The 27,714-nt window shown below is 44.5% G+C and overlaps 1 protein-coding gene across 1 annotated transcript in view; it reads left to right on the top strand.

Moving 5' to 3' along the window:
* The window catches only part of KCND3 (potassium voltage-gated channel, Shal-related subfamily, member 3), a 113,096-nt gene extending 86,394 nt beyond the window's left edge, over positions 1-26,702 (top strand). Inside the window, exons 3-7 of the mRNA XM_010019831.1 lie at positions 13,895-13,996; positions 20,661-20,753; positions 23,489-23,545; positions 24,482-24,729; positions 26,498-26,702. Of these exons, the coding sequence (XP_010018133.1) occupies positions 13,895-13,996; positions 20,661-20,753; positions 23,489-23,545; positions 24,482-24,729; positions 26,498-26,702 (705 nt within the window). The remainder of the gene's footprint in view (positions 1-13,894; positions 13,997-20,660; positions 20,754-23,488; positions 23,546-24,481; positions 24,730-26,497) is intronic.
* The last annotated feature ends 1,012 nt before the right edge of the window (positions 26,703-27,714 follow it).

The raw sequence follows: 27,714 nt of genomic DNA, 5'->3' as shown, positions 1-27,714 counted from the left end.
ATTTGTCGGACAAGGAAATGTACCAGCACCTTTGATGCCGATATGACTGATTGCAGCCTTTATAAGGGTTGCTGTATTGACATACAGAGTGTATAATTTCTCCCCATTTGAATTTCTAATTCCCTTGATACTGGATTAATTTCTGGGCTAAGAAAGTTTTCTCAAGTCAGAAGTGTGAGTAATTTTCACATGATCATCACTGCCTGAATACTGAAGAGAAAGACAGAGACAGCAGCACATTAATGACAGTCTCTCTGGAGACGGCCAGGATGCACACAGGGATGTAAAGAAGCAGCTCTGATACCATACTCCCTTCCAGCATCATCCTCCAGGGAATTCAATCCCCTCTTTAAAAATAGGAAAGTTTTAGTAATAGTTAAAACTCTGTTCCCCATCTAAATAAAGAAGCAAAGGCTTTTTCAGGAAGGTTGGAAAAAGCTCTTTGCACACTCTCAGTCCCTGAATATGAAGAGCCCACCAGCAGAAGCTCCTTATAAGCAGTGTTCTGAAGATGCAGCTTTGAAGAAATAACACAGGTGTCTTTACTCAGATTCTAGTGTGCTAAATGAATTATGTTTCTCTCTTAAGAGTAAATAATTTGTAAGGCATGTTTTAGTATAAACACTTCGTAAGAAGTTCTATTTAGCTCTAGAATTGTAACTTCCATAAGGTACAAGTAGATTTAAGATCAGGCTATAGACCATGCTCGTTTATTTTTTATGAACTCAGACTAAAGTCTTCCAGTGAGAAATAATACAGGGAAAGGTACTGTACAAGAACCACACCGGCTGGATGTGACATTCCCAGGTTTGAAGGTGTGGGAAAACCTGGGCTCTCCAGTGTATGGGAGATCCAAGGGGCTGCAGAAAAGCAGGAGAAGGCAGCACAGCCCCAGTGTCCCTCTGGGTTATGACGTTCTCAGTCTTAACTTTGTCTCTTAACTGTTGGGGTCTAGCAGGAAGAAGTTTATAAATAGTGAGAATAAAATACCAGGAGGTGGCTATTAAACACCAGCGCCTCTTCTTCAACTAACTGAGGAGCAATGTTCCTTAAAAAGGAAAAACAAAACCAAGCTACCAGTGATCTTATCACTTGGGAGATAAATTGTTCTGTGCCAAACCTGCACTGCAAGAGAATTAATTACAAGGAGATCTGGCAATCTCCATTTATTGTGCTGTGTCATCAAATTCTGTCCGCCGGCATGCGTCAAGGACCAGGTCAAGCTGGATGGAAGAGGAATTGATCATCCTGACAAGGTTCACTTTAGTAAAATTGATGGGTTTTTTTCCCCCAAAGACTTTTTTTCCTTTTTTGACTGATGTGCTAAGAATAGACCCTCCTGACTTTGAAATGATGCTGTTCTTTAGTGAATGTCACAGCCTTTGCTTTGAAGACAACTTGACACTTAAAAGGCTTGACAATAGAATGACTTTGTAATTCAGATAATGCTGGAGTCTCTCACTGCGTTGAGTTTGCAGCGAGATGTAATGTGAAGAAGTAGGAGACACGTATCTGGTGCTGGTTTGAGGACTACACCTCCCACTTTGCAAGCCTGGAAAGAGAAAGCAGAGGCAGCTACTAACAGCTACTGAAATGCTTCTCCTTTAGAAGTGGTAGAAAAAGCAGCACAGTTCATTGTTCAGAAGCTGCAGATGAGGGAATCCAACCCCAGGCCACATTATTCCCACCAGAGCAGGGCAGTAGAGAAATGTGCAATGGGAAGACTGCCAGATAAGCCAGTAGTGAAAAGAATAGATGTGGCCTTTAAGCTTAGTGCAGCAAAGATCCCAGAAGTGCAGATTGCTCTCCCCAGGTTTCCGGGAATGCTGTAGACCTCTGGACTCTGAGAGCGGTCAAAAAACCTGCAAGAAGAATCCTTCCTGAGTGAACTCTAGCTGCTGACAGGAAAATTCATGTATTTAAGTGGAGAAATCAAAGCCCTGTCTTTGCATGAACAGTGACAAAAAATAAAGGGAAAAAAAGGAGAGAAGACACTAGCCCTCTTCGTGAAAATACTGCTGCAAAGGTGTTTTTCAGTGTGCTACAGGAGCCTTTGTTGGTCCTTGGTCTCCCAGGTCCAACGACATTTGTCTTTGCCCAGCTTGACAATAACTAACTGAGGTTAGAGTGTGCTAAGTACCCCAAAGTTAGTTTGTTCTGTTGGGATTTTATTGTTCCTGGAATAATGCTTCAAAGACAGACAACCAGAGATCCCTTTGATATCTCCCCCCACTGCTCCAATACAGTCCCGCTAATTACAGCAGTGTGACCCCAGAGATCCAACATCCCCTTCCATGGGGAAACAGGAGCTGGCAATAAACCACACAGGAGCTCTCAGAAACGTGGCTTTGCTTCGGTGGGCCCATCTCTGACAAAGAGCAATGAGCACTGGCAGCTTTGCAGTAAGAAAAGTGCTGTAACAAGGTCAATGCAGCATTACGGGCTAAGCCTCTGTGGTTGTCAGCCCCAGCTCCCTGCACACGTGAACACACGTGCAAGATGAAGACACAAAGCCCTCAAAAGTGTATTTAAAGCAGTCTAGAACAGCATCAGAGGGCACAGGGAGGTCTAGACCCAGGCAGAAGGCCACTAGACCAGCCCCTTTAGGACTACAATTTGGCCAAGTTGTTCAGATCTTCTCATTTGGGGGGACAACACATGTTCTGAAAGGGACCTGGTACAAATAAGTTGTGCCTCCTCCCAGCTGCACCGCAGAGGAGAAATATCAGTGCTCAGAGGCTGTAAGAAAACCCTGCTTAGAGTGCATTTACAGTTTAATGGTTAGATCTGCTAAATGGGCCGAGATACTGAAGTGGTTGATAATCTCAGAGGGATTAGCGTGGTTTTAGTGGTGCATTTCACAGCGGCTAAACTGAAACTGTCATCTACAGATGTAAAACTTCAGTAATCACAGTGCTTGGTTTTGGGTCTGCAGTAAATATGATTTTGAGGACTACAGCTTCTCTGTCTGTTCACAACTCATTTCATTTATTATCTAGTGGCCTTTGACTTGCTGTAAGAACAGGCAATGTACTGCAAAATAGACTTCTCATTTCATCCTCTAGGCTATAAGTTTCCAGGAAACACGCAGATTTAGGTAAGAAAAGAACTACCCAGGACAAAAATCATTTTGTAGAGCTGCTCTCATATAAAACCATAATATAGAGCTGAAAACTGTAATACAGGCTATCAAAGCCTAGATGGTATAAATTAGGTGAAGCAGAGGAGTGGCCACATTGTCAGGTGGATGAATTAAAGCATTCAATCATAGAACCAGTATCAGGAGAAGAAAAGAATGAAGGGACAAGGGAGAAGCCCTGTCTCTTCAGATGGAAGTCAGTGAGACAAGTAGATGGAGGAAGGTTATTCCAGACAGCGAGAGCTACTCCTGAGATGGTTGCACACAGGCAGCTATGACTCTGCAGGCTGATGAAGAGGTAACTATGGAGATGCTTAAAAGGGGCTTAAGCCAAAAGGAAGGAAGAGTAAGGACACAAATGTCTTTCTGATTGTTCCATAAGAGGCACATTAGAAACAGGCTGTTCCAGACCCAGCCGTTACTCCCAGAGGCACGGAAAACAGGCTGCAGTCAGCAGAGGGGATGGAGAGGGAAGGTGGTGATGAAGAGAATGCTTAATACTAGATTTATGTCACTGCCATACCCATGAGAGCGGCGGCCCACGCGCCTGTCAATAGCGAGGCCATTAGAATAATTGATTTGCTGCAGAGCAGGGGAGTCGGTTTGAAACGTTCTGGTGCGCAGCTGACACCCTGAGCTTTTGGAGGTGGGGAAGTGAACCTCAGAGCATGGAACAGAACGGCCAGAAAAGCGACCGGAGCAAAGCTGTGCGAGGAGAGCTCGGCAACAGAACATGACTCAGATCCCAGCAGGGGATGGGGTTGGGAACTTAAGGAGAGAGAAAGAGACAATAAGGTTAAAACTGGAGCTGGCTGACATTTAACAAACTGGGTTTTTTCAACCACAGTGAATCTGCATGGAATGTGGTGTTGTTGTTGTTGATATTTAACAGTTTTCAGCGGGGGAAAAAGCTTCTTTTATTTTTTAAAGCTATTTCATTTTTGGCTGGGGTAGATACCTCTTTTCTCTTCCTCCTGTTTCCTGTTTGTCACATCCCCTAATACAGTTCACAAAGCAAACAAATAAACCAACCAGGAATCCTTTACCTTTTCTTTCATATTGTCCAGAAAAGCAAAATGGCATTTTCCATCAGTTCAACTAGTTCAAATTCCCTGGGTCCCAAATTGCGTAAGACAAGTAGATATCTCCTCTGAAAGGAAGGATTTAAACCAGTGAGCTAGAGCTTATAGGTTCAGCCTCCAAAGCAAGCCCATACATCAAAACATTAAGCCTGTTGTCAACAGTAGCCCAATGCCCAGCTGAAATTGCTTCCACTCGGATACAGAAGCCACTCAATATTTGCTTCATGCCTTGAGGCCCTTCCACGTCATGTTTTGGTCATTACCAGGTAACAGCCTGCAATGCGTTAAGAACCCGACTAATCCATCCTCAGGGTCTCTCCTTGGTCACCTCAGCAAGAGGGTGTCCCCTTTCCCACCTGCTGGAAGTACGGGTTGTACATGGCAGCATCTGTCCAGATGGCTCCATTATGTAGCACAGTTGGTAGGATTTGTAATGGCTAATGCTGCCCACTCCATCCCAGATGCCCGAAATATGCAAGCTCAAACTACCTTATCCAGGAGACCTGTGTGCCAAACATTCAGCCAGAAATGGTTGGGAAGCCCTATCCCACTTTGGAACTGGATTCTAGTGATCACATTCTTTGCTGTTAACTTAATTAACTAGTTAGTTTTACAACTCTCCCTAAGTAATGCAGAATCAAGTGGGCTGGGCGCAGTTTGGCTCCTCTGCAGCTCCCAGGCTACAGAATGACTACAGCTCAAACACCCCTTCACCAACTGCAATATATGGTTATGTCTAGATTAATGGATATGGATATATCCACTGGAAAAAAACATAACTAGAAGTGGGTGTAAATGGTAGTAAAGCTTATTGTGGTTACTAATTTGTACCATGGCAGCAATAAGCAGATGAACAACAACATTTGTTGCTGACACACGTGGTGCTGGGATGGCAGCAGGGGCTCTCAGTCCTCACGTATGACACAGAGATGGGAACACTCTGCAGCCTCCCAGCACATCTCCCGAGGGCCCTGCAGAACTTCCCTGCTCACATACTGCCAGATGTCTCATACAACCCAACTCGAGAATCTCAGAATCTCATTACTCCATCCCTCCCACTCCACCCAGCAGCAGTGGTCTGCAAAGCCCCACTCAGAAGAAGCCTTTGCTGTTTGAAGGTCACGAAAACCCCATCAACCAGTAACTGCTGGTAATTCTAACACTGCATCAGGCTCTCAACCAGCACGAGGCAGGTTCTCTCCAGGCACAAGCAGGAGCCTGCTGTCCTCTTTGGTCCCTCCTCTACAACCAGTCTCATTGCTTTGACAAACTGATGCTGCAGCAGCAGCAGCACCCTCCCGTACTTCCTTCTCTCAGGTTTTTCATGCATAGAACTGGGATAAATCCACTTCTTTTCCCAGCTCAGTGGATTCTTGCAGAATCTTGTACACACACAAGGTCATAAAGTGAAACCATCTTATGGTAATACCATCCACGGCCAGGAATTTAAATTTCCCTGAGGTTTTGCACAAGCAATTCTTGCTGACTCACCAAACAAGGCAGCAGAAGTGTCAGTGTGTGCTTCCCTGACCTGTCACGAGTAGCAAGTAGAGCAAGAGTAAATGCTGGCAGAGAAGGCCTCATGAGCAGGCAAGGGAACCAAGAGCACACATAAAACTTAGAGATAACCCTCAAAAACACATCTCTCTGGGGAAATCACAGCGAGTACTGCGCAGGAAGAAGCAGCATTTCAACCCACCAGACAAATTGCTCCGCAGGAAATAGTTCCTTTTTTCTCCTCTTTGTCACAGTGCAGCAGAACTCCTCTGTTTACTATGCAGGCACTGCCTGAGGTAATTCCAGCCACCTGCTCTCCATGTGAGTGCAGCCATTTAGATCCAACTCAGCATTAACTCAGAACAAATACAATAATAAAGACCAATTCCGCACACTGTCCATGAGCACTGGTATCCAGGCACCAGCCTGTTTCTATTCACATCTGAAGCATCAGCTCTGTTAGCAACTGAGTCAGGACAATTAGGAGCCACTCTAGTGGGAACACGCAGGGATGCTGGAATGCACAAACAAGGGCCAGAGCGGCACAATCATTCCCACTCTGCAGCTGAGAACCGCTCCAGTGCTAGGACAGCGCCGCAGGCTTCCCCCACCACATCTGCACACACACACAGAGCCAACATGTTGTGGCTGTCAGTGTAAGGACATGAGCGGAGTCACACAGTCCTCTAAGAGTCTTCAGTTATCACAAGATCATAGGATGATCTGGACTGGAAGGAACCTTAATGCTCACCCCTTAAGGTATTGAATGGCTGCTCTAAGGTCTCCCTCTCTCCAGGCTGAATAAGCCCAGTTCTCTAAGCATAGGTACTGGAAGGCTGAAAGAAAAGAGGACCATGGGATGGATTTGTGATGGATTTTTTCCCCAGAAGCCTAATGCAAAAGATTTGTCCCCGGGGACCCCAGGAACAACAACTAAGAGCAGCTCCAGTAGGAAAGCTAATTGCACCGCTCAGCAACTATTGTCATCTGATGAGTTCTGAGCAATTTTCCTTTGCCAGCCAGAAACACTTCTCTCAATTCGAGCTGAAAGCACAGAGAAGTGGGATGGAGCACAGCTCAGGGCCCTACCTGCCCGGAGCAACAGCATTGCCCACACTCCTACTTAACCCCATTCACTCACCTTGCTGCCAGTGGGTACCTGCCTGTCAGAGAACACATACATGCCCATAAGCTGGCAATGAGGCAGGGAAACAGCCCCACCTTTATCTCTTCCCTTTGGGCTTCATTCCATGGAGGAGAATGAAGAGCATGAATTTTACAAGTTTGTCTATTTTTTTCCTTGAATTTCATGCAAAGGTTTTGTGATCACTGTCCCCAAACCCCCATTTTCATTATCTTCCTGGTGAGGAAGCTGTGGGAAGCAATTGCCTTCATTTTCTATAGCTACCCACAGGCCTCCACACCATTAATTAGTGCTCCTATATCAGGTCTGGTAAGTTGGCATGTGACACTAGATCAAATTCTGTTAATTTCTCCATCCCCTGCATACTTTATAGCTATTAACTAGGGTGTGAACTGGCTGCAAGGTGTTATTAAAGTGAGATGTGGAAACACAGATAAAAAAAGACAGAGCGCTAAATCACAGCTAGGCAGATGCTCATCACACTTTGCTTTCAGCAAAACACAGAACCTGGTTTTAGACTAACGGAGAACAGCAGCCTCTCTATTAATGATGCAGAAGAACATGAGGCTCTTTCCTTGAGAAGACGTTAAGTAATATGTTTCCAGACAAATTCTGACACCTTGTTGGAAACCACATAATACTTCATTTCTAACTCTAACAAACTATACCAGATTCTGACTACAACTGGTATGGTGCCTCTATGACCATGCATCCATGGAGAGATTTTGACCCAAGCTCCAAAATCTGCTACAGCATTAATAGGAAAAAAGTATATGTAGGAATTTCTATTATTATTATTATGGTACCCCATCCCTAGTGTTCAAGGCCAGGTTGGACACAGGGGCTTGGAGCAACCTGGTCTAATGGAAGTCGTCCCTGCTCTTGGCAGGGGGTTGGAACTGGATGAGCTTTAAGGTCCCTTCCAACACAAACCAGTGCAGGATTCCATGCTTATTATTATTACTTCAAGAGGCAACCTTCAGGAGTGAAGAGCATCAGCTCTGGCAGTCAGCTGGACTAGTAGCATGGGGACTTCAGCCCAGAGGAAGCTTGGAACTTCAGCCAAGATGCAGCAACTGTGTATAACGTATTTCAATCAAGGAAGAACTGTCCATAAGGTCAGTTCTTCTAGAGACAAAGGTCTGACTGTAACCTTTACTGGGTGGATGGATAACCAAAAAAAAAGCATTAAACATAACAGGGGATAAAAATATGAAATAGCCTCCAAAAAAAGCTTACTACTTAAATGTCAAGCGAAAGAATAAAGTGAGAATTGTCAGACTCTATTCTATTCTTTCCTATAGAATGCAGCAAACACCAGAAAGGGAATGGTCTATGTAAAAAGAAAAAGTCAATACAATGGCAACTGAGTAAAACTGGCAACAAATACAGGCAGCCTGGAATTCAGAAGAGATTTTCTAGCTAGAAGAATGGAGTTCTAAAATAAATGCCCAGTAGGAGCTTCACTAAGCTTAAGCCAGAGCTTGTGAAGTTCAAGACCAAAATGTACAAAAGGAAGTTGTCAATAGGAGGGGACCAGTCTCTGGGCTCCAGGCGCTTCCTGACCCTTCTGCATTCCTAAGTTTTGCATAATATACCACTTTAGTCAAAGTCGTGTGTTTAATCAGCCAGGATATCTGTGACTAGTAGAGAAGCCGAGACCCATTAAACTCCATATTCTGTGCATTGTTCTATAAATAGACTGAACATCATGTTCTTCAGTGTTGGAAAAGATCAAATGATATAGTGCATTTGAAATGATGTTCTGTTGCTTTAATGGTGCCAAGGGTAAGGTAGGATTGAAAGGAGAGCCATAGAGAAGGGGAGGGGAATCTTTCATCTCTGCGAAGTAATGAAGAGGCCCAAAATAAAATCAGGGTCTGACTGTAAGTGGTTCTATCGAATTATATAGGAATATAATGAGTTCTACACTATCTATCTCATTTCCATATGCAGCTCTACAACATCTTCCCCCAAAGCAAAAATGACAGGATATTTAAGCTTGGCTCAAAAGGTTTGAGAGGAAGGAAAGTCCAAATGTGCAGACTCTGTTTCTGAGGGAAAGAAGGTGAAAATGACAGAAGGATGATGTGCAGAAATGAATTTTTCTAACAGTGCTGTAACTCGGCTGCCTGCCTGTTACAATAGCCAGATGGAACCATGGCTTGCAGAATAACAACCAGCACTTATTATATGGGCCATTTGCTTTTCAAATAGCCATTATTTCACTCAGCCTTCAAATGCATGTAATAACCCTGAGCCCTAATTTGGAAGCTTAGCCTGTTGCCAGGCTTTGTTAGAGACGGCAGATCAGCTTCCCAGAGCCCTAAGTAGGACAGATGAGAGTGTTGCCCGATTGCACTGAGGACAGCTCTCCACAGACAGTAGATTCAGTTTGTATCTTGTCCACTCCATTATTTCTGAATGCTTTTCTAGAAATTAAGAGTTTTCCATTTACTGCTTGGCAAGGAAAAACTACCACAATAGGCCAAGGGAGCTGAGCTAGTTTCCACCAGATGAAGGTTTCATCCATTCCCTTTCCAAGTTACATATGTGCACCGAGTTCCAGCTCAGAAGTACACACCGAAGCCTTGCTGAATTCCTTTCTGAATTTTATGCTAAAATTAGTCAAAGGTACCATAGACAAGATCACTTTAGGAAGGTGAGAACAGAGACCAGGTTGAACGGGGCTTGGAGCAACCTGCTCTAGTGGAAGGTGTTCCTGCCCATGGCAGGAGGTTGGAACTGGAGGAGCTTTAAGGTCCCTTCCAACTCCAACCATTCTAGGATTACTACAAGAAAATACTTTTGTCATTCCATACTCTAAGCCCTGTTGTTAAATCTGCAGAAACTCCTGTTTAACTGTACGATCTGCTTGTTATCTTGTCCATATCCTAAAAGCAGCCACATTCTTTCCATCCAGAATTCAAGTCCAGAGCCTAGCCTAAAGAAGAGAAGGCTCAAAGAGATCTTATTAATGTATATAAATACCTGAAGGGAGGGTGCAAAGGGGATGGGACCAGGCACTTTTCAGTGCTGCCCAGTGACAGGACCAGAGGTGATGGGCACAAACTGAACCACAGGAGGCTCCATCTGAACATCAGGAAACACGTTTTCAGTGTGAGGGTGACCGAGCCCTGGCACAGGGTGCCCAGGGAGGTTGTGGTGTTTTCATCCTTGGAGATATTCAAAAGCCACCTGGACACAGCCCTGGGCAACTGGGTCTAGGTGGTCCTGCTTGAGCAGGGGGGTTGGACCAGATGACCTCTGAAGGTCCCCTTCAACATCAACCATTCTGTGATGGATAATGCTAATAATGGCTCCAGTCCAAGGGGGGAAGCAGGAGTGGACATTGGACCCATACATGTAGTACCTGAGGTACTCATCTCCTTGCTGAAGTAGAATAGATCCAGAAAGCTGAAGATGTCTGGCAAATATGAAATTATTTCATAAGTTGTAACTTAGTAGGTTATTACACCACATAAATCAAGAGTGAACATTATCTCCATAAGAACTCGATGAAAATCATTAATAAGTAATAATTAGCTGTTTCCTGGGCCTGCCATCTGGTAAGCATTTTTCCCAGCCAGCTCCTTACACTTCTCCAAAGCAGCAAAAAGATGAAGACAGGGTCTTCTTTCTCCTCTGTCTGTCCCTTTGGGAAATTCAGAAACCCAGGATGCTGACAGCCACTTACACCGTCCTCCCTGATGGACTTCAGCATTCCACGTGGACAGGGCTTCATTGACCCTCCTGCTTATTCTGATTCTTAAGCAGTAAGGAGCTAGAAGTTAGAGACCTGCCTTCCCTTCTGCCTCAGAAACACGTGGGCTCCAAGATCACCAAATTAATCATTCTAACCTGTAAGTGGCTGTCATTAGTATTATTATTTTCATCATATAAATTATCTTCCAGATTAGGTCATATGCATTTTGAGATCCTGTGGTTTCCTAGCAACTCCTCTCACCACTCCACATGCAGACACAATGTGCTGGTTTCTTTTCCTTTTTTAGACTCTCCATGCAGGGGTTATATTCAGTAACAGTGATCTCAGGCCTGGCACTAATGACCTTTAGTCTGTCACATTTGTGGGATGAGATGCAGAAGACAGGTATCACAGATATCCCCCCTCGAAAGGCATTTGCAGCAGATGGCCAGGAAAACAGGGTCCTCCACTCGTCTGTCTTCTGTCCTGCAGACCAGGAGTGCTGAGCTCTGCAGGACAGGGATGACAACAGCATATTCACTCGTGTCACTGGCAGGATTTGGAAGACCCCATCAGCCTAATTCTCTAGGCTTCTGACAGCAATATATGTGGCAGTGCATAGTAAGGTTCCCTGCAATATCCAGCTGCTCCAGTGCTTTCATGGGGAGTCCTGAGTTCAAGGCTTTTGCCTCTGTAATTTACCCCTCATCCGAGCTGCCAAAGCACAGCTCTGCCTGCAACCAAGTCCAGACTGATGCATTATTCCAACAGGTATCAGAAGCCTCCTCTGGAACAGGCAGCTTTTTCCTGCTTCCACACTGTACCAAGTCTTACACTGCTGCCAGGAGCCCTTCATGTCCTCAGTCCACTTTGCCTGTCACATAAAGCAGCATCAAACCCGCTGCAGATCTGAGGGGAGCACTTTGCTACTCTCGAGCCCTTCATTGCTGCCAGTACTGCATCCCACATAGACATACAACAGGTACCCAAATAGCACCTAAAGCTTGTTGCACTCCATGGCTATGCTCTCCAAACAACACACATTCACACACAGACTTCCCCAGAAAAACATGAACTCTCATTTGAGGGTTGTTTCCAGTCTGATGGAAGCTGTCTGGAGGGCCAAACCGATGTTAGGCACTGATTTTAATTAACTTCTCTATCTGAGTTAATCAAGATGTGTACCAAATTTAATCACAATGGGGCACAGAGTTAGGCCATGTGACTAGCCCAGACAATCTTTTGTGGAAGGAGAATAGGATTCACTCCTGGCCTGCCCCAGTGACATTTGTGAAAATAACAATGTCTGTTCTAAACTCCAAAAGCCACAGGGCTTAATTATTTAGATAGTGGCCCTGTTTCAAAGAAGAAAAGAGAACAGACCTCAGAAACGAACCATCTTCAGTCCACATGGAGCACAGCTATTAATATTTGATCCCCTGCTAGCCTGGAGGCACAGGGAATAATGTTCATTACAAAAGCCTGAGACTGAATCCGCTTTACCAATTGACTGAACTGACGATGAGGATGAAACCTTTCCTGCTGTGGGTGAGAAGTCAGGGGCTCTAGCAATTCCTTCAGCAAAGGAGCTGGTACTACATCAAGCACAGAAAGAACTGGAAACCTTCTGTGGTTGCCATCAGAGCTTCACTGTACAGACCATCACTGAATCTAACACCCAGTCCTGATTACAGAAGAGAGGAGATCATTGCAGAAAGCAAGGAACAGAAACACAAAGGCAAATAAAAGTAGTCATTTAATGGAAGTGTAATTAGTAGGAACAGAGAGGCAATGCATGGAATATCATCAGTCCCTTATCCCCTGCTCTCTCCCCCTAACTCATAACTCACACTACTAATTCATACTACTCAGTGAGTAGTAGCCTCTGAGGTTTGTGTTCCAGATGACAGTCTCAGCCCCGTTGTCCTGTTGCATCCTCAGCCTTGCAAATACACCTCACGTCCCTTTCAAAGAGAGCCCTGTGAGATACCTCAGTCCCAGCACAGAGCAAAGCTTCACCAGAGATTTCACCCTCATCTCCTGCCTTGGAGTCTCAACGATAAAATGGGACAATGAAATCTAGGTGAAGTATAGAAAAGAAAGGCAATTTTGGATGGCCCCATTTTGGGTGTCGAAGGAAGACGTAGTTTTCAGACTGATCATGCTCTGTGTCACCCAGTTAAAGCTGCAAACTGGGATCCTGCACGTATCTTTGCTGAGAACCTGTCTGCTTAAGCAGAAGATCTTAAGGTTAAACAAATCTTTCAAATCTTGAGGGCCAGAACCACTCACACATGTACAGTAACAGAGCTCCTGGAATTATAACACTCTCTGGACCCACTGCAGATATTTGCCTCTTGGCTTTACTCTTCCTACAGCGTATACCCATTAGCACCTCTAATTAGAAAGGAAAATCACGAGTTCCATGTTATTTAAAAGATTATGCAGCATTTTAAACTACAGCACAATATAATTATTTTTTAATAGCCACAGCTATTTCATGTATTTACTTTTAATGGTGTTTGAGTCATGAATTAATAGTAGAAAAGAAAAAGGCAAATCAGCACTTGACAGAGAAGCAGGCACCAACTGCTTTTAAAAGAGAAACTGCAACGCTAACAACAGTGTGATCAAAAAGGAAGACAGACTTACTGGTTTTTCTTGTTTGCTTTATTCTGGACTGCTTTTTATCATCTAACTTGGAATTCAAGAAGGCCGGGGACAAATAAAAACATGAAGAGTTGACTCACTGAATCCCAGACTGGTTTATGTTGGAAGGGACTTTAAAGCTCCCCCAGCTCCAACCTCCTGCCACGGGCAGGGACACCTTCCACTAGAGCAGGTTGCTCCAAGCCCCTGTGTCCAACCTGGCCTTGAACACTGCCAGGGATGGGGCAGCCACAGCTTCTCTGGGCACCCTGTGCCAGCACCTCAGCACACACCAGGAATATGTCCAAGACAAGTGTCTCTAGTCCCTGTGCATCTCACCCCAAAAAAAACTATTCACTTTTAATTAAAAGTTAAGGGAAATAGTCTTTTAAAAGACAATTCACTTTTGAAAGGATAAAGAAGTCTGCAGGGCCCCATTTCTCATCTCTGGAAGGGCTGTTAACAGTCCGTGTCAGATTATGCACTTGAGCCAGATATACTCATCTCATTCATGGAGTCAGAGCTGTTCCCACAGCACTTTGTCCTGGTTGTGCCCCCTTTGTATTTCACCCCCAGGTAGAGCGAGAAGCTGAATTTTCCCTCCTCCTGGTATTGCCAGCACAGGACCAGCCACTCCGTGTTCCAGGCTCTAACTTCAGCTTGTTTCCTCTCCACAGAAAGCCCGGCTCGCGAGGATTCGAGTGGCCAAGACAGGCAGCTCCAATGCCTACCTGCACAGCAAGCGCAACGGCCTCCTCAACGAAGCCCTCGAGCTGACGGTACGTGCAGAGCCACTGCTTCCCTTCACAGAGCTTGAGAAGTTCCCTATTCCCATTCCTCTCCCTGGGCTCTCTCCCTTTCTCTCTCCGTTGCCATCTAAGTGCTCATTATCCAGCGTGGAAGCCTCCCACAAGGAATGGCGCTGTGCTGCTGTGACTGTATGTGCTGTATAGAGGGAGAGCTGGAATCCAGCTGCAAGATGGGATGGGAGGAAGCAGCTTCCTGGCCTCCTCCTGGAGACAGGGAAGGATCTGGCCTTCCAGCAAGTGCCATGTTCCCTCAAATCCCTCTGTGTGATGAAGCTGATTTATACAGCCCAGGGTTTACCTATACTATAACTCTCCACTCTCTTCCAACATACAGTTAGTTATTTTCAAGAGTCTCTCCCAACTATGGACTATCTGATCATGTCCAGCAGCAAAATATTCCCTAGTTCTTCTTCCAGGCAGTTTGGTGGTGGGTTTATTTTTAACAGAAAGGCCTCTGGAGGGTAATAGTAGCTATTCATGAGAAGAAAAGTTCTAAGTACATCAGACTGCTCAGCAGAACCAGCGAAAAAAAGAGGAGGTTATTACATTAAGCCTGATCCACACCAGAGCAGGTATTAGCCCATCTCATGGATTTAAGTTCAAATAAATCAGCCTTTTGTGCACGTGGGGAGCAAAGATTGAGACAAAGAATGCATAACTGAGCCATCAGAGCTGCCCAGCCCTTGTTCATGCATCCTTACTTGGGGCCTCATCCTTCAAATGTACACTGTTTTCCCCTTGCATTCATAAAATCAAAGGGTTTTCAACCCATGGTGAAAGCTGCTCACTAGGACCTGAGCCCACTCCTACCTCAGCTCAGTGGGTGCAGCACACAGGGCAGCACCACGTTTTACATGTAGGATGCTCCTCAGTGCAGACCAAGCAGAGGAACCTTGTCATTTACAACTGAGAGAGTTTTAAACGGTCTCTAAAAAAGCACTTCACATTAAGTACAGACTTGGAAAGTAGGATGCCCAGAGCAGTTTCTTTTCTCCCCTCCAAAACAAGTTTGATCCTTCTGACTACACATCTCACGTTGTCTCCTGCTCTGCAAATGGCAGCAACACTCAGAAAATCTGTTTCGGGAACCATATGTTGCTGTTGAGCAGTTCAAGAAACATTTCTTCACCAAGAAGCAACCAGGAAGACTGGTCACACCTCGTCCAGAGCCTTCTCCCCAGGAAGGAAAGGCTCGGGATGGGGTGACAGCTCAGCTGAGATTCTGCTGTTCCGTTACCCAGGAACATGCAAAAATGTGACTACAAATTTAGTTTTGATTTCTAGTTTTTAAAAATGCCAGAAGACTTCGCAGGGACACTCATTTTGCACTTGATCTTCCAGCCTGTCATCCCAACAAGAATCTCCTCACTTCTTTTGTCAACCAAAGCTCCCTGCCAAGACCACTCAGGGAGGAGCAGCTGACGCACCGATGCTCAAGTCCAAAATGCATGAGGTGGAGAGAAATATTTGGCTGAATGGGTTCATTTCCTGGCACTTGCCAGTGGAAGAAGGGTCATTTTGCTGCCTACAAAGCTACTGGAGACATAGGAAGGAAAACAAACATTTCTAAAGAGGTTCTAGAGGATTCTTTACCCATTAATAGCTAAACTTAGATATATAGTAGCACCTAGAACAGGCGCTTTCCCGGGTGCTTATATCATCTATATATCTAGATATATAAATATCTATATTTAGAGCTATTTTATAGCTCTAAATGCTGACATGACGCCCTCACAGCCCACTGAGAGCCACAAATCTGACTTTGAAAAGCACTGAACATTGTGTACAATATTTTGTAAGAAAAGGCACTTCTTGTAGAAATAGTCAAAAGCAAAGGGTATGGGGAAGGAAGAATTACCATCCACCTGTGACAGACAGGAATGTAATTCACTAGGACAAGAACCTTGCCAAAGCCATGCCTGGCACCTGCACAACAACCTGAGGAGTAGCTGCATACCTGAATCAAGAACTAAGACCTGTCTCTCCATCCACAGGTATTAGTCACTTACAGAACATCCTTTGTTGTAAAGGTACCCGTGACCATTTTAGCTCCATGAGGGAAGATTTTCTGTTCTTTCATTTTATGGCAGGAGAACAAACTATTCTTAAAGAGCACAAGATGGGAATGACAGCAGTTTAGGCAGCCAAAATTTTAAGCTGTAAAGAAATGTGGAGTGTGACTTTTGCAGTCGCTCTATTAGTGACCAAAAATATTATCTACACACTGTGCATCCCCATCAGTCAGATTAGTATCAAACTGCTTCATGAGTCAGGTACACATCCCATTTTGGTACCTTGCCCAGGACTCATGCTAACTGTAATGGACTTCACACGGCCAGGCTGCCATAGGGCTGGTTTGTTACCCAGCAGTAATTCCAACTGCAATTACTACATGGCCATGAGTAGATGTTATCACTTTCATTAGTAGCAATCCCACAGTACTGTGATGGATGTAGAACTGGTTTACAGGAGCCCTGCAGTGTGATACACCTTGAGGGTTCACCCAAGGAAACAACTGCCCCAGAAACATGTCTTGGCTGTGGCTCTGCAGTCAAACTAAACAGGGAAATAAGGACTGCTCGAGAGACTGAAACGTGCCAGGATGTCCTTTCATTAGCACCAGAATGAATACACTGACACCATCTTTCAAGGGAACAGCACGTCTTCAGCCTGTAGCCTTGTATCAAAATAAAGAGGGAAAGGATTCATCCAAGGACAGCAGCAGGAAGCAGCTCTGCTCCTAGCACAATACAGACTCCTGCTTCAGAAACATGTGGATTTGTGGCATTTTGCATTTGCCGTCTAGACAGGAAGTATTCAGACAGTTTTCTGCTCATTTAGAGAGATTTTTAGTGGGCTTTATGTCAGAAGTGCTCAAGGGATGGTGAGCTTCTTCCCAGGGCAGCAGCCTACATATCATCTTAGAGTTAATCTCCTTGTACAGCTAGCTGAAATTCCCTTTTAGCTAAAACGCTAGGAGGTGTACATCCAAAGAACAGTAGGTTGAGAGGTCTTGGGCCTTTTCACAAGCCGAATCTGCTTAGCCATAGATAAGGGTTATAGCCATTCTCATGGGAAGGGCGAGTGGAACCACAGAACCAGTTCATCTCAGTTCACCAGTGTCCAATTCTGCACGCCGAAGCACTAAATAGAAGAGGAAAAGTGGAAGTATTTTGGATTTCAGAACTGACACTAGTGTGTTTCAGCCTCCCTCCAAGCAACCAGCAGTTCACTGAATGTCTTCCAAGAACAAACTGAATGGTAGCTGGCATCAGATCCTTGCAAAACTGGCATCCCAGCTCATAAAGCAAACCATCCCCCCCCCAGCTTTTTCATTACAGCCAGACTCTTCTAATGAAGACACAGATTTTGTTTGCCTGCAGCAATGTAGGTACTATTGATGCAATCTCTATAGGTACACATTCCTCAACAGTACTATCAAAATCCAAGCATTTCTGTGATGTTGGACTCTCACTGTCCCAGGGCAGCAGTTCTGTAGCTCTCATTCTTAATTCACATGGAGGATGTTCTCAGTGGTGCATACTCTTTGCTTCTGAAAACATTAAGCTGACTGAAGAAAAAGCAAAAGGAAGACAAGGTACAACTCACAGTCACTGATCCTACGCTTTATTCCTGGTCACTGCCATCCCTTGATCCATCCCCATCAGTAGCAAGCTAAGCCTTGTGGTGGAAGGCAGCGGGAGAGACTAAAGCTGTGCTGCCAAAATCTAGTAATTGGCTCAGGTCTTCTGCCAGAGGTAGGGAAGCTCTGTCTTTGCTTTCAGATTCCATTTAGATCTCGTCTCAAGCAAATCCTCATAAAAAGATTCTGTTTGCGACATGTGCTCTTTCTCTCTCTCTTTTCCCAGTGTTTTAGTGCAGCCTTATATCTGCTTTAAGGCTTGCAAGGAGCTCCATGGGAATTGCTCCGCTATGCAGTCAGTAATGTCAGCAGGGTATGAGCAGGACCTGTGGGTGCAGTAACTCACCAACAGGACTATTAATAAGAAAAATGAAACTGATTTTTTGTGTAGGTCACTTCTAAAAATACTTCTGGGAATACTCATCGTCCAAAACAACAGCAACAACAAAAATTCCTGCTTAAGAAGCATTCTCATAGGAATCTATTAGCTCTGTCTACAGTCAGTCAGCTTCCTTAAAGTACCACTTCAGCTGCGTTTTGGCATCTGGCAGAGACAGAGTTATTCCTTCACTTAAGGATCACAGAACCAGCCTGGAAATGGCATCCAGAACACGCGTTTGCAGTGAATCACCAGGACACAAGGGCATATTTAAGAGCAATGCTTTAAGCATAGACGAATTTAACCCCCTTGAGAACAACAGTCTATGTCTTGGCACTTCTGCCAAGATGCTCTGTTGTGTCTCCCATCTCACCCATTTTCTCTCTTGAGCAGTAAGATACTGCTGTTTAGAGTCTAAGCGGAGATTCAAGCCATGCACATCCATTTTGACTTTCAGATTTAGGCACTACGGAAGACACCAGACACCCCTTCCTTAGAGAGCACAGGGAAACATCTTGCAACACCTAATTGCTCTTTTAACACATGCAATTATCTTTGAAAATGCAAGTCATCAAAGACACAGATTAAAAAAGAAGAAGAAGAAAAAAAATCACACTGAATTTCAAGATCAGGAGCTTAAGCATTAATGGTGAGAGAACATCCTTCAAACCCCAGGTCTTAAATCTGCCACCAGAGAAAGTGAGAAAAATGATCCTGGCTCTCCATTAGCACATAAACAGCCCCGACTGCTTCTTTGCCTTCCATTTCTGAGGTGTATCTGCTCATCAGATCACAGGGTGACACGCTCTGTTGTGAGGAATGTAAGCATCTCATTCACTGACAGAGTGTGGAAACAAAAGACAGAGTAATACAGAGTACTGGGTTTCTCTCCCCATACCTAAGCTGACTTAATTGGCTTATTGCTGTGTTGATGGATGTTTGATGCCACACTTTCTGCATAAGCTAACCATTACACACACACTGAACTCAAACTCCTAACCTCTTATCCATTTCCACTTCAGCTATTTCAAGCAGATCAAGTCTCTCAGCTTACCAAAAGCTCAGAGATTGGTTTAAGATCTGTAGTTTATCCTAACCACTAATAACACCACAGTCCGAGCAGTCTCTCCCCCAAATCACCATACAGACACATACCTGATGTTGAAGAACAGACCAGCAAAAGCACCCCAATAAGTCTTTCCAAGCCAGACTCCCTAAACTGAAATGCCAACAACAGCTCCAAGGCGAGACCACTCCTTTTAATAGTTATAACCTAAATACTCTCAGCTGTACCCAATCCCTTCCCAGGTGGCCCAAGCTGGCTGCTTGACTCTAAGCACACCCTGCTCTCTGGATTAGCTTACGAATGTTAGCCACATTTCAACAGTTTAAGGACACGAGAGAAATAGGGGAAAGCTGGTCCCTACTCATACACATGTTGCTGTATAACAAGTCAAGTACCTGGATCATGGGGTCTTCATACAGCTTGTCTTGTTCTGGTTTTGTGCTAAGTGATGCACAAAGGGTTCCTGGTCAGTTTGCAGGACTCTTGGGCACTGTGTTCCTCGAACAGAAATCACAGTAAGCCATCCTACTGAGTAAAAGCCTCAATCCATAAGAAACTAATGAAGATGAGACCTTCTTTCTCCAGGGAACTACTGCCACGTTTCATGTGAACATAAACCCTTTACTACTGCTGCACAATGCTTCTTCATTTGAAGTATGCTTGAAGAGGATCATTGATATATATGTGACTCTATATATACATAGCCTGTTCTTCCCTTCTCCCTGCCTTTTCAGAGGGCTTGGCCACAGGAGGGGTTACACACCTTCCGTTTGTACCAAACCCAGTCCTCAGGACCTGCTACAAACTCCCCAACAACAACCATATCCACTGAGGCAGGCAAAGAGCAGCCCCTTTTACACACTGCAGGTACAAAGCGTGGAAAACAACTAGTGATGTCCATGAAGAGAAGGGACAGAGCCAGGAGTCCTGTCTCTAGAAACAGCATCACAAAGTCTAAACCATGACTCTCAGGCCCACATTTTGGATCTGGCACGCAGCTGTGACACAGGAGGCTTTGGAGATAACACATGCCCAGCACTGCACAGCCCTGAAGGTCAGGCAGAGCCAGGATTTCAGCTCAGGGAAAGCAAGATAGCTTGTGTTTTGCCTCCTAACAGAGACAAGAGATCAAGATACATCTGTTGGCATTCAAAGGTCATGTCAAGTTTAAAAGCCTTAATGTTTTTTGGGGGAAAAAATCAAAGAGCACAGGTCCTTTTTGTTGGGTTTTTTTCCCCTTTACTCTCTGGTTCCTGAGCCTTGACATCGTGTATCAACAGCACTTCCCAGGTTTCCTCCTCAGCTACAAAGCGGCTAGAAACACAGTGGGTTTGAATCGAAGCTGAGTTTCTCACCTGAGTTTACAAGCCAGATCATTAAGGAAGAAAAGGTAACCTCCCGAGAGTCATGAGCAAAACCTGAGAGCTGCACCCCTGACACTGTGATCATTACCCCTGTGAAAACTAATGCTGGGAGTGCTGTTCGCTTGCTTAGTTTTACACCTGGTCTGGGTTTTGTTTTCCTCTCCCTTTTCCTGGCTCTTCAGGGATCCACCGAAGATGAGCAGCACATGACTAAAGGCACCTCCTTAATTGAAAGCCAACATCACCACCTGCTGCACTGCCTGGAAAAAACAACCGTAAGTACCAACACGATCCTTTTACATCTTACTCCTTGTGCCTGGCCCAGGCTTCCTATGGGCAGAGCATGGTCTGAAGTGGCCCTCAGACATACTCAGTAGACCTTAAAACTATGCCGGAGGGGGCTGACACTCAAGCTCCCGATGCAGTGGGTTAAATGCACTTCTATTTCATTGTCCTCTTAAAAAGTAATAATTACTGTGCAAAGGCATCAAGATGTGATTATCTGCTAAGCCACAGTCACCTGCACCAGCACCAAGTCAATAGCAAGTTGCTCAGTCAAGTTCACTTGAATGCAAATAACTCTTCAGCGTGGGGTTAAGGAGATCCTATAAACATCATGTACCTTAAGTTTAATTTCTGCAGTGTTTCTAAAATAGAACTGAGCTGTATTTGTCTTGTGCTGTCAGTCACCCCTGTCACTTGTGCTCAGTAGCAATAAAGGACGGTTCTGCTGCTTTGAGAGGAGGAAGATGCTGTCAGTGACTCCAAACTACAACCTGGTCACCAGTGCCAACAGGCTGGGAAAAAATTACCTTTAGCCCTTTTATATGGCAGATGAACTCTCTTAATGGGCTTAAAGGTTGCACATATCTTTTCCCAGTACAGTTCTGGTTACAAGAGCAGGTAATTTATCTCAAAGCCAGTCAAGCAGTTTCTGTAACAGGACTTTTCTGTTTGCATCATACAAGGAGTTGGGAGTGAGAATTGTATTTTTCATTATTAAGTGATGTCATTTGCAAGTCTCTAGAACATTTTATGTCTTTATTCGAGACATGTTTTACTTCCAGGTTTATATAAAAGGTTCTGCAGTAACGGGATACATTATGAGATGTCCCTGCCCATGGCAGGGGGGTTGGAACTAGATGATCTCAAGGTCCTTTCCAACCCTAACTATTCTATGATTATCTATACCATGATTCATTCTGCAAAGAATGAAGGGAGGTTAGCACCTGAAATATTCATGCCTTTTTCTATCTGCATCCATCATCAAATGTACTTTTGATTTCTGACGTGCGAGAGCTTTCTTTTAGATAAATCACCTTCACTTCCATAGTTTGGCTTATGCTGGAATAACACCACTTAGGTTTCAGCGATACACTGGAAGATGTTTGGTTAATTACAGTGACCTGCTGAGTGCAGCTGGTTTGTCACAATGAGCGCAAAAGGTCACGATTCCACAGACCATGAACTGGTTCTTCCTGTATCAATGACTACTGAATTCATTTTATAAGCCTCATCTTGCCTTGATTTCTATCAATTTTGGATGTCACATAACAAGCAGATATTTCACAATCTGACTCTTCAGTTCAGAACTTTATGCTTAAAACCTCTACTACTGTGACCCATATTTTACAAGAGTAATTTCATTTGCAAACTTTAACAAATTGGCTGAAGCAGAAGCTGCCAACGCTGCCTCCAGGCCTGCCCTTGTAAGGCCCCCACTTTGTACAAGTTCTGACCTCTGCATGGGCAGGTGGACATCTCTGGGAGCTGCACGAGTTGCTCCATTACTAATGAGCCCATTATGTGCTGGGAGTAACACAGCCAAAGCACATCCTCATTTGTGGATGCATTAGCCCACCACGCTAATGAGGCTGGATCGCCTCCAGCACACAAACCTACTCATTGAGTATCATGGTTGAAGATGTCCCAAATGTTGCTCTTTTCAGCAAAGAACAGCAATAACTGTGTTACTTCAAATTTTAATTAAAACCTAGAGGGAGAATCTGCACAGTATTTAATGAGTTTTCCTCCACCTTTTTCAGGCAGTTCTTACCATGATGTTGTATCAATTCACGCAGCAAGTTTAGAGTCTGGTCTGGAATTATCAATCAAAATAGTTTCAATCAGCTTGTGTGGAAATTCTGTAGTTCACATAATCGATTAAAATACTAGTGAACGGTTCTCCTCCCAAAATTCAAAGCCTAGTAAAGGAATTTTTCAACTCTGAAGAGTCATTTTGTGACCAAGTTGCAGGAATGGAATGAGGAATGTGCCATGGTTGCAAATTTGTTTCAATGGGCAATTCACCTTTTCTTAAACGAGGCAGAAGGATTCTACAAGTACATTTATTGCCATGGTATCTGTGGTTGTGCATAGAGCCTTACAACCCACTGGCTGTGAACAGCTCCCAGATCTGGTGTGTCAGATGATAGTGACCCTGAAGTACTTCTAGTTGCCATAACTGAGACTACTTTGTCCCATTAACGCAACAGATGGAGTTTATTCAAACAAAAGGAGCTGTTTCCCACTCGTTCCAACTCCCAGATTGAGTATGGACATTTACATGCCATGTTTTCTCTAAATGCCAAGTGCATTGGATCAGTCCTTCAGCCCAAACCTTTCTTCTCTGTTTTCATGGAGTATGATCACAATCCACATCCATTGGTGACCCAATGGCAGTACAATTCCAATTCACTGCTTGTGAGTCAGCATCTGAAACTTTGTTCTCCTTTGCCTTCAGCTGCCAAAAGATCAAAGCAATAAAGTTGTTACCAATTTTGGTTTATTTCCAAAAATATGGCATTAAGAAGCTTACGTGTGAGAAGCAAGGAACAAAGGGGGCTGATTCAGGCAAGGTTTGGTAAAGAGCAGGTGCTGTTGCCCATTCAAACTTGAGCAAGCCAGCTGGAATGCTGAGGCAATAGATGCAGTGCTGGGACTAAAGTTCTGAATGCTGGTATGGACAATCAATGGTGTTTTTATCTTTTGTTGGCATGTTGTCCCGTAGGGATTGTCCTATCTTGTGGATGATCCCCTGTTATCTGTACGAACTTCCACCATCAAGGTACTTCCTTTTTAATTCAATCTGTTTTCTCTATGGTCTCTGTGACGTGTCTGGAGAGTGTTTGCTTCTTTTCTTGGTCCTGGTCTTGTCCTTGGGAGTTTGTGCACGTGGCTCTTTCTTGGCTATCCGGTACTCGTGTTTCCTGTGAGTTGTGATTGTTCCAGTGAACACCAATGCCTGCCTTCACCATGGTTGCTTTTGTTTCCCATCCTTTCTGATGCTGAGAGGGACTGGCTGAAGTATGTTCACTAGAACTACTTGGGTGTTCATACACACACATACGAGTTTGTTCTTTCAGGATTTCTTAGCACAAAAGCTCTTTACAGATTCAGCTTTCTGAATTTCCTTCCCCTCCACACTTCCTACTCTCACCTGCCATGTTTATTTCCACTCAACTAACAGCACCCAACAAACTGCAGGTATGCTTTGAACCCAACAGCCAATACAAGCAACATCCTGCAGTTAAGTAATATGCCAAGATGGCCATCCAAATAAAACACAATCCTGGACTCAGGCACAAATCAAAAGGAGCATGAAACTCCTCTTGGGTTTCATAACCATGTGGTATTGCAGACTCTGAAGCCAATGCTGGAATCCAGGCACAGAAATGAAAGGAAATTTGAACACAATATATTAACTATCTCAGACTACATAAGCAAGGCAGCACTGATAGACTATCATGCCTTTGTCACAGCAACAGCTTCTTTTATTCCCCTGCTGATGCAGGAGAGCAAAATCTTCTCTTGGTTCAGTGAGTGAAAGGGCAGAGTCATTTCTTTTTTAAGACCTGCCTAGTGCAGGTAGTTTCAGACAGAGGCAGAGAACACCTCACAGAGCCAAGGGGCTGACACATCCCAACCAGCCCAGCAAAAGGTGCCGTTGCAAATAAGCTGCTGGTGCCACGGAGAGTAATGGAACTGTTTCTTCCCCTGCCAGAACCACGAGTTCATAGATGAGCAACTGTTCGAGCAGAACTGCATGGAGAGCTCAATGCAGAACTATCCTTCCTCTCGGAGCCCCTCCTTGTCAAGTCACCACGGCCTGACCACCTCCTGCTGCTCTCGCCGTAACAAGAAGACCACTCACCTTCCCAACTCCAGCGTGCCGGCCACCCGCCTGCGGAGCATGCAGGAGCTCAGCACCATCCACATCCAGTGCAGTGAGCAGCCCTCCCTTACAACAAGGTACAGTAAGTAGGCTCTTGCTGCTAACTACTGCATGCAAACCTCTGAAGCACATTATCCAACCGGATGTTTTTGCAGGCCTCTTCTCCAAATAGCCCAAACCTTTACTGGAGCAGAGGCAACTGGCTAATGAGTGTCTATCAGCAAAAGCTGCTAGAGAGCTGTACACACTGACATGGTCCACACCAGGGACACGCCACTGATTTTAGCTGCCCTAAAGTCTAAATGACAACTGTAAGCATCAAAAATCACTGGGAAAGAAATAAGGAGGAGTTTCACAATGGTATCTTAGTAGCTCTCACCTAAAAAGCCATTAGTGACACAGGTGAAGAAGTAGCTCTTAATAGAAAAGTCTGAAATTTTCATTTTATACATAGCTTGCTGAAAAAAAGAAAATCATTTCTTCACCATACCTTCCTTGTACATATTAAATTACTTCCTAAATCCCCCTCAGCCCATTAAGCTTCTTGTACAGAAGACTGGTTTTGAGCTTCCCATTCTTCATCTCCCCACTCCTATCAAAGGGCTGTAGAAACTGAATCGAAGCTGCCTTTAGGGCAGCAAGTGATTACTTTGTGCCAGGCTGAAGTCAGAAGGGCATTTCAGAGAAAGAATTATGAATGAATACACACAAAACAAGTCTCTCGCTATTGCAGTTTCAAAATAACAATGGTTTAGGCCAGCACTTGTAATTCAGGGGAATGTCAACTATTCTGCCTTTGAGCAACCTGCTCTAGTGGAAGGTGTCCCTGCCCGTGGCAGGGGGTTGGGACTGGATGAGCTTTAAGGTCCCTTCCAACACAAACCAACCTGGGATGCTGTGATTTCAGAGGGTCAGATGTCAGTGATATTTTACGTGTCAACGCTGTTCATTATTTCACTTGCTTACCAAACTGTAAGAATGGAGAGAGGAAGAAAAGCTTTTGAATTGTTCTTCATGTGGAATGCAACTAACTGGGTGTACTGGTTACCACTGGCAGAACCACCCAGTCCCTAAGACTGCCCCACTCTCAGCTTGTGACTGAGGCAACCGGGGAGCAGAATGGGTTCTGCAGTGTTCTTGGGATGCTTGAGCGATCCAGAAACATCCTCCTGGTGAGTCACCCTGAGATAACAACAGCAATAGCTTCCCAACTGGGAGCTTTACATTTCCAAAAGGACAGGCCTTGTGTTTAAAATGAACATGTTGGGCTGGTAATAGCAGACTCCTGTAGCTGTGCAGTTGCACAGAAATCAACCTATCATTTTCCCCTCTGTAATTAATTATAGGATGCAATTGATGCAGATCTAATAAGAATGCTCCCAGCTGCCAGATCACTGAAACTGCTGCAGAGAGATGGAAAAAAAATAGAGAAGATCAAGGGACAGTGAATTTGAAAGAGGCATTTGAAATGCAAGGAAGACAACACCTCTTTCTCAGAAAGAACTACCTGTGCTCTGACAAGGTGCAGTGCACAGGACAGTACATTTAGATGCCCTCTTAAGTAAACTAGAATTATGAAAGAATGAAATAGAAACATAGAACACTTTACCCTGTGAAATGCTGTATCCTAACGTGGGGGAACATTAAAGCAGCTTAGTGTAATCTGGGTAGAAATAAATGATGCCTTGAAGGGACTGGGGGGAACATTTAAGTGGAGCCTCCTGAATATTTCAGTACCCTTAGTTCAGAGGAATAAGATGCTCATTAAGAACAAGTCCCATTCCCATCCTCTCTACTGTCTGGTTCCAAAAAGTACAAAAGCCAAACACTAAATTTGTTTTCTAGTCGTTCCAGTCTCAACATGAAATCAGATGATGGGCTGAGACCGAACTGCAAAACTGCCCAGATAACAACAGCCATCATCAGCATCCCCACGCCGCCAGCACTCACGCCAGAAGGTGAGAGCAGACCTCCACCCAGCAGCCCCAGCCATGCCACGAACATTCCCACCACCACCACAAGCAACATAGTCAAGGTCTCTGCCTTGTAAGACGTCTCATGCACAGAAGGAGGCTGGAAGACCAGTGCCCCTCTCCCTCCACACCTCCATGTTCCTTTCTTGCTGCAAATTGTGCCTGGATGGACCAACCTGACATTTTGTCATCGAATTAGCAATGGAGACCTAACGAGGCAGCTTTCTCCAGACTCACGTCATGCTGTGGACTGAGGAAGGATTAGGAAAGGGAGGAAGAGGCTGGTTAAAGGAAAGACCTGCATGGAGAGCGGGTTGTGCCATGGTACAGGGCAAAAATCACCTGCAGAGACTGGAGGGAAAAAAATCATCATGGCAACAAGAGTCAATAAAGAAAATGGGAATATAACACTGTGTATCGCAGCACCTTTTTAAAGGTTTTTAATGGATAATATTTATTCATGAGGAAATGACTGAAAAGGTGAAAAACAATGGATTTTGTGAATTTTTTTTCTTCATGGAGCAGAACCTTTAAACCAACCAAAATTTCACATTTTGGGTTTTTTTCTTTTATAGGAAAAGCTATAGACAAAGAAGCCACCTGGCACAGAAACCTATTGCATTCCTGTGTGTGTGTGCATGCGAGTGTGCAGCACAAGCCCCGAGTTACCCGCAGCAGAGCACGTGCCCACGATTGGCTGCACAGTGGGAAAACACAAACACGTGTCAGCACACCCATGTGCACACACACACACTCCCCCCTCACCTACTCCACCCTGGATGGCATTCTTTATTTAGCCAATTTTGTATCCGCCTTTTAAGTCAATACAGTGCAATTGCAAACAGTGTGTTTGTCTGCTAATTATTGTCTGTGAAAACATATTTGTGCAAAAAAGAAAAAACAAGGAAAAAAAAAAAAGACAAGCTTTAGTAGAGTTTTAGTCCCACAGGGGGATCTGCTTTCTGATTTTGTTATCACTTACTTGTAAGAGTGTGACTAGATTACCAGTTCTGTATTTTTAAACAGGAAAACAATAAAAACCAAGGTAGGATTCTTTTTTTAATCCTGGACACACAAATGGCAAAGAAT

Source organism: Nestor notabilis, unplaced genomic scaffold (genome assembly GCF_000696875.1).
Source record: "Nestor notabilis isolate BGI_N333 unplaced genomic scaffold, ASM69687v1 scaffold1638, whole genome shotgun sequence".
NCBI classification, from domain to species: domain Eukaryota; kingdom Metazoa; phylum Chordata; class Aves; order Psittaciformes; family Psittacidae; genus Nestor; species Nestor notabilis.
The sequence above is the reverse complement of the archived record's forward strand: the minus strand, read 5'-3'. Positions and strand labels throughout refer to the sequence as shown.